Below are 10,993 nucleotides of genomic sequence, written 5' to 3' on the forward strand. Positions count from 1 at the left end.
AACTGCCTTCGGCTCAGGTCATGATCCTGGAGTCCCGAGATCGAGTCCCGCATCAGGCTCCCTGCTCAGCGGGGAGTCTGCTTCTCCCTCTGATCCTCTTCCCTCTCATGCTCTCTCTCATTCTCTCTCTCAAATAAATAAATAAAATCTTTAAAAAAAAAAACAAAAAAACAAAAAAAACACACAACACTCTACCTTTAAAAAAAAACTGTACAGATTCCTATAAATTTCATAAGCACAAAAAGTTTATTCTAAATAAATCATTTTATACAGTAATTACTGGAAAAAAATGTTCGTTACTTTAGCAATTTACTTAAATTATCCAAGCAAAATAAACAGCAATACAAAAATGTAAGAATTTTACAAAAGCTATACAAAATAACTTATTTAAAAATTAGACTGATACAGTCCATAAAGTATCTTCAAGAGAACTATAGATCTATGTAGCTTTTTTTAGGGGGTAAAAGAAGGGATGCTTTAAGGCTTCTTTGAGAGTAATCCTTTTAGCTGGATCATACTCCAACATTTTCTCAATGAGATCAAAGAGAAGCTCATGTTCAGCATCCTGAGAGAGCATAAATTCCTGAAAGGAAAAGAAAAACAGTCAACAGTCTTCAACTACCACTTATCGTAATTTTATTTCTTTACCATAAAGAGAAGGGAAACTCAAGGTTTTAATCATTTAAGTAATGGTCCCAGACTTACCTTCAGAGGTTTACAGCGCCTTGAAACGTATCTGCCGGCAGAACTGTGTTCATCCCAGTCTAATCGATCATGATGGAAATATTTACGTTTCCTAAAAGTAAGTCAATATCCATTGATGTTTATAAGCTGACAATGAAAACTTAAAACCTCTAGGAAAATGATTGGTTTCATCAATTATCATGCTTTTGTAGATCAAAGATTAACACTTTACTAGAGACTTGAAAACAGCCTAGTTATTGGCTTCCCAACAAAGGAATCATATAAGTGAAAAAGCATTAGGACTTCATTGCTTATATTAAAAAGTTCTAATCAGAATATAATACCAAAAGGTACAAAGGATGACACCTACTCTTAAATAAAAACATACCTGGTTTTCTGTATCATATGTTTTGGTAAAGGTCCAAGAATCCTTTCCATCATTGCCAAATGCTCCTTACTATCATGTGTCTAAAACAATAAACAAAACTTGTTAATAAGCACATTGTGTACTTTGTTCTCATTTAACACAGCTGCTAAATTTCTATTCCATAGAGATCAAAAGAAAGGTGATTACTAAAAAGGGCAAACTGTTAGCAAGTTACAGCTGACAACAAATATTAAGGCCCAAAGAACAAGCTCACCAAGGATATCTCCAAATGAACAGGTAATTGTTTATAATATACTTAAAAAATTTTTTTAAATGATGAATTATTAAGGAAATGCAAATATCCAATAGCATCAGCTACAGAATTTTTATTCCTTTATACTTAACAATTAAGTCTATTAATTAGAAAAAAAACCTGCCTAATGCCTAAATGTGCATACTTTGCTTTAAAGTGCTCATTCACATAAATAAGCACTTTTTTTGAGCAAAACCATTGAAACAGATCACTGTCACTTACTGGAAATACTGTAAACCCAAGGTAGTATTCAATAAGAATACAACCTATACTCCAGACATCACATGGCTGGGACCATCCTAAGGCTGTAAAACAAAAGCAAACTGTTAGAAAAAAACTAATATTTCTCAAAGACATTAAAAAACAAACATAAGTTCAAAATCTTTAATGTGTTTTTTTAAAAGATTTTATTAGAGTGGATTCACGTGCCCATCTGTGTGCACAAGCTGGGGGGGGCAGAAGGATAAGCAGACTCCCTGCCAAGAGTGGAGCCCTCCATGTGGGCCTCCATCCCAGGACCCTGAGATCATGACCTGCGCTGAAGTCAGACGCTTAACTGACTGAACCACCCAGGCGCCCCCTACCCTTACTGTGTTTTAAGTTACTAATCTCTTAAAGGGAAAAAGATTTTAGAAAATCCCCACAAAGAATAAGACTAGAACTATAAATTTTAAAGTTAGCTTCAGGGGCGCCTGGGTGGCTCAGTCATTAAGCGTCTGCCTTCGGCTCAGGTCATGATCCCGGGGTCCTGGGATTGAGCCCTGCATCGGGCTCCCTGCTCAGTGGGAAGCCTGCTTCTCCCTCTCCCACTCCCCCTGCCTGTGTTCCCTCTTCTCGCTCTCTCTCTGCAAATAAATAAAATCTTAAAAAGGTTAGCTTCAGTAAATATATATACAGGTTCCCAAAGCACAATCAAGTAACTTACCTAAAATAACTTCAGGTGCTCTATAATGCCTTGTAGATACCAGTGTACTGTGATGTTCATCATCATATGTTGCGCTTCCAAAGTCTACAACTTTAATATCTGGATTTATTAAAGTACGTTCATCACGTTTCTGAAATCACAAATGATGGGTTAAGGAAGCATAATATTAAGAAGACATAAGATCTTAATTTCAAACAATGAAGTAATACACCTGAAGACTTACCATTTTGGGATTATATGCTTCTGTGTAGTCAGACTGCACAAATAAGATGTTTTCAGGCTTTAAGTCTGTGTGAGTCAACTTGTTATTGTGCAGAACTGAGAATGAAACAGAAAAAGTTGTCATCTGAAAATCAAAAACCTAACCAAACTGAAAAGCCCTACAATAAAAAAATCTCTCTGATGAACATGTCCAAAGTTGTCAACACGTAACCGCCTGCTAGAAAACCACCCACTACCCTCAAAGTTAGTCCACCACCAGCTAACTGCTCAAAAAGTGAAGAAGTATTTTTATTCATGAAGCCGAGATTTGCCTGTTTCCAATGATGGCTTGTAACATTTGTAAAATTGTGTGGATTTTTTTTTTGGTGGGGAAAGCATAAAGTCTTAAAATCTATTTTTTTTAGCTATTACTTGGAAAGCAGATCCATAAATGAGGAAGATTATCAAAGTCGATGCTACATTGACAAATACAGAAATGACTACAGTCAAGGATGTGAACCTGGACATTGTCATAGAGACCATGAAAGCAGATATCAGAACCATAGTAGCAAGTCTTCTGGGAGAAGTGGAAGTAGTTACAAATCAAGCTAAACTAGTCTTCCATATGACATTATTATATGATGGACAATATACTACTTAATGAAATGCAAAACTGACCAACAGCTTGTCATCAACATCTTTCATACCTACCCCTTAAGTTAGGCTTGTGTTAGATCCCGTTTTTTTCTTAAAAGATCCAAATCAGTCTGGCATTAAATTAGTCTTAATAATCTCAAATTTCTGGAAAATATGCCAAGTACTTACAATTCACTGACTTGCATATCTGATATGCCATCTTCCTGATATGATCCAGATGAAATGGCAGAAAACCATTTTCCTTAATGAAGTCATAAGTACTAAGTCCTAATAGTTCAAACACAATGCAAATGTGACCATGATGCTCAAACCACTCCAACATCTGGACACAGCGGCTATAAACACATGAAAAATAACTGAGTACAGATTCTCACAATTCAAATCTACCTGAGAGCATTTTCTGAGTTCTACTTTGATACTTACAATGTACTACTGGGGTCTGTTGTATTCAAGTGTTCCAGAACTTGTATTTCTGAGCGAGCAGCTTCACAGTATCTATCCACATTTTTAACTATTTTTACTGCTACATGTCTACCTCCTCTGTTAGAGAGAATTAAGTTCAAGTTAAAAAAAAATGTTAAAAATGATGTCCTCTTGCATTTCTCTATCACTCTTTTCAAACTGTACTACTTCTAGTTTGATCCACTGTATTTGTTTTCTTGAATTTATGGTCTAGCATTCAGTTTTATCTGACTATACGTTAAGTACTCTCTTCTAATTGCAACTCACTGTAAGCAACGAGAATGATCTTTAGCTATATGGTGGAATCAGATGATACAAATACATGTTGAATGACACGACTTTTTTTTTCATCAAAACACCACTCACATGATTTCTTTTTTTGGTCCTTCAACTAAACTATATTTAATAGCTGTAATGTAACAAGAATATTGGGATATCACCACTTCAATTTGCAGTCCAACTAAGACTCAAAACACTATGTAAAGCAATTTTCTTGTAGTACCTGTCACTGGCAAATATTAAATTCTTCGCTTTGTCTAGGTTACCAGAAAAGTTGGGATATGGGAGGGGCATAGTAAGGAGCTCTACTTCTCAGGGCCTTACTAACCAAGAGTAGGAAGCCCTTCCCAATAATTCACTTAGAAAAGCTCTGCCATTCAGAAGGGGGGAAAATTCAAATAGGAAACAAAAAAGATAATGGAAAAATTTCTTATACTATCTCAAGGAATTTCAACCAGTAGGAGTGCCTGGGTGGCTCAGAGTACCGCATTGGGCTCTCTGCTCAGTGGGGAGCCTGCTTCTCCCTTTCCCTCTGCCTGCCGCTCCCCATGCTTGTGCTCTCTCTCCTTCTAGCTCTCTGACAATAAATATAATCTTAAAAAAAAAAAAATTTCAACCAATAGTTTGAAAGGCACAAATAAACATGTGATACCAATTTAAAAGAGTTCTCAACCCTAGCTATGTTATCAATTATAGCATTATGTTATGAATTATAGCATTTTCTAAATAGAGATTCCTAGGTAACTACCCTGAAGACTGTGTCAATATGTCTTGGGTAAGTCCAGTTCCAAATACCCCTAACATAAAACCAAGGCTGTGGCAAGTTCTGATTTGGATCACTGATATGGGGGGGCGGGGTGTGTGTGTGCACAAGACTGTCACAACAACTGTGCCCAGTGGGACAACAAAATACTTCCTAAAATAATAAAATCCATCCTCAAAATCAGAGACTACATACACTATTAATAGCTAATGTTTAATAATCTAAAGGGCTGGTACCTTTTTTTTTTTTTTAAAGATTTTATTTATCTGAGAAAGGTAAGAGAGCAAGCACACACGAGTAGGGGGGGCTGTGGGCAGAGGAAGAGGGAGCAGCATACTCCCTGTGAGCAGGGAGCCCAATGCAGGGTTTGATCCCAGGACCCTGAGATCATGACCTGACCCAAAGGCAGATGCTTAACCAACTGAGCCACCCAAGTGCCCCTAAAAGGCTGGTACCTTTAACTGGGAGTTTCCTAGATCAAAGTCAAAAAACCAAGTGAAAGTATATAATAATATATCTAACTTATGGTCAGGCAATATTCCAAAGCTAAAAAAATTCTCTACTACTGCTGACAGCCCCAAATGCAGTCTCAGGCTAGGAAACTTACGCTTTATGATCAATGCACTCCACGACTTTTCCAAAAGCTCCTTCTCCTAAAGTATCAACAATTTCATCTAAAAGAGAGAAATAAATCTCAATTATACCAAGAAGTGGAAATAGTTTACTTATCATAATAAATGCTATCAATGCAGATTATTCTAGTTGATGCTACAAATTTCCTTATCACTAGACATTTATTGGTCAACACTGTCAAAAAACATTTATAACTAGTTTTAGATCTAATTTCATTCTTAAGCTCATTTTATTAACTTGATTTACTGTTCTGGAAGTTCTGCTTAACAAATATTAAATTTCTAAAGAAAGAAAAAAACACACAATCCCCCCCCCCCAAAAGAAATAAAAAACAAACAAAAAAACAGAGAAAGAAAAGATTTCCAAATCCCTGAAATCTTTATATATAGATTATGTTATCTGAAAAGTTAATAAGTGTTGAAAAATATTCTATACATCTTGCACTTAGTACGTCTCCACTCTGACAGATCAGGTGACCCTCCTCATCATCCTCTACACTCCTGGTTCTTTTCCTTCGGTGACTCTTCTGGAAACGTCAAGTGGGCGGCACCAAGATCATCCAGCCAATCAATATACCCGAGTGAATTCAGGGCAGAATACGAAATTCATTCAGCGGGGAGATATTCAGGCATTCAGATACACGCCAGGCCACAAACGGTTGGCAGGAGCAATTTCAAATTCAGTCCCCAGAAATTCACAGGGCACATAGTTTATGTTAACAGGAGAAAAACATGGCAAGGAACAGATTTTCAGATAAGATACTCAAAGTGGCAAGGCAACAAAACATAATACAATTGTTTTTCTTAAAAAAAAAAAAAAATGCTTAGTTGTAGCATTCACTGAAACATAATTTTAAGTTTCTAGTGTTCTAATTTAATGTTGCAAAATTGTAGGATGTAATCTTTACTTGGTCAAAGTAGACTGTGGCCACATTAAGATTTCCTAGCTAATCTAAGAAAACAAATATTAAAACAGTAAATAATATTAAAGTCCTTATTTTGGGGAGAAAAAAAAAATTTGGCATACAAGAATAACACTATGTCATTTCAAATGTCATCTGATCTTCAAATTAACCCATTACCCATAATATTCAAATCTGTTAAGTGATTTGCTTAGTAAAAAAATTAGAGCATGCTTTGCTAGAAAAAGGCATGCCTAAACCCTCAACCATACGAAAATAAAATGCTTATTCTATTGTGACAAGACTTCAATTTATCAAATCAGATTTCCTGAAATACCATAAAAATAAACTAATCTAAGTTAATTACCTCCGCTGATTCACTGGAATGACAATTAGTTGCCAACTATTAATAAAATGTTACTATAAAACTTAATATGTACTGTATTTCAGCAATTTTCTATTCAATGCACAAACACAGAAAGAAGCCAAGTTAAACTGACATGACTTCTTTTTAAACAGAACTTTCTCAAATGATCAAACACAAATTCAAATATTACTGTTCCACGTGGGAAATAAACTTTACAGAATGTTTTAAAAGAGCTCATACCCCATGTGAACGATGATGTGAAGTACTGTGGTGAATCCTGTGTTTGCTTTTATAACTACTTCTTCCACTTCTCCCAGAAGACTTGCTACTATGGTTCTGATATCTGCTTTCATGGTCTCTATGACGATGTCCAGGTTCACATCCTTGACTGTAGTCATTTCTGTATTCATCAATGTAGCGTCGACTATGATAATCTTTCTCATTTATGGATCTGCTTTCCAAGTAATGGCTAAAAAAAAACAAATTTTAAGACTTTATGCTTTCCCCACCAAAAAAATACACACAATTTTACAAACGTTACAAGTCATCTTTGGAAACAGAAAGGAATGGGATTCATCGTTACTTAAATTTAAGTGATACTACAGTTTTAATCAGGAAAATATAACCCCCTCACACACTTTTACTGAGACATAGTTGACATACAGCATTAGTGAAATGTATTTTTATATTGAGACACTGTAAGTACCATCCTTACCTATCAGATGTTTTAGAGTGATTATATTTGCAGCGCTTGTTCTCCCGGGCACTGCTATGTGATCTCTTCTTTCTTTTATGACTGCTACTGCTTCTCCATTTTCCACAGTCCCAATCTTTTTCATCCCAATCAGGACAGTAAGTTCTTTTTGAGTGCCTCATCTACATAAAAAGACAAGTTTTCCCAGTTAAGTTGTATCCCACCTGTCAACATTGAGCAGTTTAATGAAACTCTTCTTTGCAAATTCACTCTAGTTGTGACTTTTTTCTTTTGTTTTAAAATTTTTTTAAAGATTTTTAAATAATCTCCACACCCAATGTGGGGCTGGAACTCACAACACGGAGATCAAGAGTCTCACGCTCTACTGATTCAGTCGGACCGGTGTCCCTCAAATGTTCTTTTAAATCCAAGTTCAAAAGTCATTGTCAACCAATCTAAAATCATTGATAAATCCAATGAGTGCACTGTGTGCCAAACTGTGGAGTCCAAAACTCTACTAATAGGTATTATGCATTATCCACCTTATGCTAAGATTTACTGAAAACAGGTAGGAAAAGAAGTAAGAGGGGTGGGGGCCAGAAAATCCAATTTATCAATTCTGGTAAAAATCTTACTCCTTTCCTGTCAGCTGCACAAATTTACTATAAGTCCATATATGTAACCCTCCCCATTTAAATGTTTATCAGAAACTAGCCTCCAACTTAAATGCAATCATAAATGTTCTTTGCGACAGAACCCTCATTATTATTTCCGTAAAGCAGATAAATCGATCAAACTACCAACGTCTTTTATTATACACAGAAGTCAACGGTGGCATTAGAAAACCACGAAATACCATCTTTTGGGGTACCCAGAACATGCTATATGTAACAAAACCTACCTTATTCTAAAAGCAATCTTATATGATCAATTTAGGGGACGGGAGCGCCTTCCTTCCAGTAATGTTTCGAACAAAAATCAACTACCGTTCTTACCAGTACAAACTGCTGGGACTCCATCACGTCTTAAACATAACTGAATCAAAACACTCCAACTGTTCCCTAGGGGTTTGGGGGGTAAGGGGGCGCAAAAATTCCCACGCATAAAATGTCTCATAGCCTGACTTCTCCCACACGCTCCTTCAAATACACCCTATTATTTCTGGCTTCTCCGGGTCCCTAAATCTGATTTGTTAACGCCACCGAGGGGAAAGACATTCGCGGTTTTCACTCGAATCTTTCCAAGACTAGTCTAGACGTTCAGTGATACCGCCTCATATCAGGTCAATGTGTTCTCTCCAGTTGCTACAAGAGAGTGACACACACATTCCAGGACCCAAGTAAACACCACCCCCAGCAGGAAGCTTTGCCTCCTCCGCCCCGCCGCCATCTTACAGATCCGCCGAGGTGGCCAAGGCCGTCGCCAACAAAATGGCGCCTATGGGCGCCCGGCCCAGTCTCCCAACCTAGCAGTCGCTCACTACCCCTCGCCAGTGTCTGGGGCGTCGCGCTTCAAGGAGAAACTCGCGGCAACAGGCTCGGCAGAGAAGGGAAGACAAGCCCGCCGCCTTCGTGCAACCCGGGGGGTGAGAGAAAAAAAGGGTCGTCGTGTCGGGGATTACAGGCAGCCAACAAGCGAAAAGAAGGCATCACCAGGCGCTCTCGAGGCACAGAAAAAGGGTCCTGACACCTACCCCGCTTCCTCCTGCGTCTTACCGTCCAGGCCAGAGAGTCCAAGCCAAAGGAGACGAAGTTTGCAACGTGAAAACGGGAAAAGCCCAACTTACTGCGACGGGCTCCAACAACAAAATGGAGCTGACAGCCGCAGCGTCGGGACTCTACTCGAAAACACTGGTGACGCGGCGAGCGCGTCCCCCCGCGGGGCGGGGCGGGGCCGGCGGCGCCTGCGCCCCGGGAGGAAGGGAGACGAGCGGTGGCCGCTGTGTGCGCAGGCGCCGGGTCCGGAACCCGAAGACAGAAGGTGGAGGTGGGGAAGTCGGCCTTGGCTGTCGTGTCGGCCATGTTGGCGACTGTCTAAGTCTGAGGAAACAATGTAAGTAATGGGGAGAGGAGTCTCGAAGGTGCTCATTAAAAGTGGTACTTGGGAACGCTGGGTACAAGAAAAAGTGAGGGAAGCATGATACTAAATAGTCTGTCCCCTGATCACCTCCCATCATGTAGCTGTAAATTAGTAATTGTCTGGATTTCGGCTTTTGCTAAGGTTCTGAGACCTATTTAAAACTAGTTAAGTCTTTAGTGGTTAGGACTCACACTGAAATTGGATTGGAAAGATTTTTCTCAAGGTTTTTTTTTTTTTTTTTAAAGATTTTATTCATTTATTTGACAGAGACACAGCGAGAGAGGGAACACAAGCAGGGGGAGTGGGAGAGGGAGAAGCAGGCTTCCCGCGGAGCAGGGAGCCCGATGCGGGGCTCGATCCCAGGACCCTGGGATCATGACCTGAGCTGAAGGCAGACGCTTAACGACTGAGCCACCCAGGTGCACCTTTTCTCAAGGTTTTAAAAGTTGAAGAAAGGAGTGGGCAAGAGGTAGGAAACAGGGAAGTGGGGACCCTTCATAGTTAAACATTTTGGCATTAAGTCAGTGCTCTGCAGTAAGGCCGGATGAACTCTAAAAGGGGAAATGGAAGGTCGTGAAGAAAAAGTGTCAGGAACAACCTCTGAACAACAAAATCCTCAAACTACACTTTAATACACCAGTGTAATTGCCAAGCCTGACCCCACGCCCTTCCTCCATTTTGTCTCATGTTTACTCATTCCAAACTTAGTGGAAAACGTATAAAATTAAACATCACAACGAAGCATAATTTTACTGTTCACACTTGCACAGGAAAGCAACATAATGTAGCCAGCCCTACACAGATGCACAATTATTGGGTAAGAAGTGATGAGAAATATGTATTTCTAAAATTTCTATGGTAGTTTGTGTTTCTTAAGCCCCTTCTCTCAATGGTTTTAAAAATAATAATTATAAAACCATTAATACTTAAATCTTTATTTTGGGGCCAGGGTCACCAAATAGAAGGTAAATATTTCAGAGGGAGAGATTCATAATATTCATAAATTCACAACAACTTGTGAAACTCAGGATGCATTTAGCACCTTTAAATGTTAAGCAAACCTAGGGAATCCCCATCTTTGGAGGACAATAGCATAGTGAGCTAGTTATTGTGCTAAGCACTGTACATACATTCTCAATCCTAACAATCTAGGAGATGGGCATCAACTATATTCTGCTATTACAGGTAAAAGTTGCAGTGAAGGACTAGAGAGAGCAGAAATACCCACGGTAAGATTACAAGGGTGAAAGACAATGAACATTGGAAAAGTCTTGTATATACTACCGAAATTAGTTTACAAAATGGTTTTTAAATTTAGCAAACCCTCGGGGCCCCCGGGGTGGCTCAGTCGGTTAAGCGTCTGCCTTCAGCTCAGGTCATGATCCCAGGGTCCTGGGATTGAGCCCCACATCGGCTCCTTGCTCAGCAGGGAACCTGCTTCTCCCTCTCCCTCTGCTTGCTGCTCTCCCTGCTTGTGCTGTCAACTAAGTATTTTTTTAAAAATTTAGCAAACCCTCCTACCTAACCAATTACTAACTTGGTATTTACCCAGTTTCATTTATGAAATTATTTTGTTTGTTCTTTAGTGCATGTTATTGGTTGTTTTGGGGTGGCACTATGTCCCTCCAATTCATGTTTAAGTCTTAACCCCCACTACCTCAGATTGTG

General features: G+C 38.9%; 1 protein-coding gene across 3 annotated transcripts; it reads right to left on the reverse strand.

Annotated features, from left to right (window-relative positions):
* Positions 1–229: 229 nt before the first annotated feature.
* On the reverse strand, positions 230–9,080 carry CLK1 (CDC like kinase 1). 3 transcript variants are annotated; one of them, XM_021703251.2, is made up of 13 exons: positions 8,940–9,080; positions 7,268–7,428; positions 6,793–7,021; positions 5,720–5,810; positions 5,259–5,325; positions 3,571–3,687; positions 3,316–3,482; positions 2,513–2,607; positions 2,290–2,419; positions 1,587–1,669; positions 1,073–1,152; positions 706–796; positions 230–583 (listed from the first exon to the last, which is right to left on the reverse strand). In XM_021703251.2, the coding sequence occupies exons 2-13, from the start codon at positions 7,426–7,428 to the stop codon at positions 440–442; spliced, it is 1,455 nt and encodes a 484-aa protein (XP_021558926.1). In that variant the 5' UTR covers positions 8,940–9,080; the 3' UTR covers positions 230–439. The 3 variants fall into 3 exon arrangements, with proteins under 3 accessions (XP_021558926.1, XP_021558925.1, XP_021558927.1); XM_021703250.2 differs by having other exon boundaries at positions 8,962–9,079; XM_021703252.2 differs by lacking the exons at positions 5,720–5,810; positions 7,268–7,428; positions 8,940–9,080 and having other exon boundaries at positions 6,793–6,878.
* Between the last annotated feature and the right edge of the window lie 1,913 nt (positions 9,081–10,993).

The sequence above is a fragment of the Neomonachus schauinslandi genome, chromosome 3 (assembly GCF_002201575.2).
Source record: "Neomonachus schauinslandi chromosome 3, ASM220157v2, whole genome shotgun sequence".
Taxonomy (NCBI): Eukaryota; Metazoa; Chordata; class Mammalia; order Carnivora; family Phocidae; genus Neomonachus; species Neomonachus schauinslandi.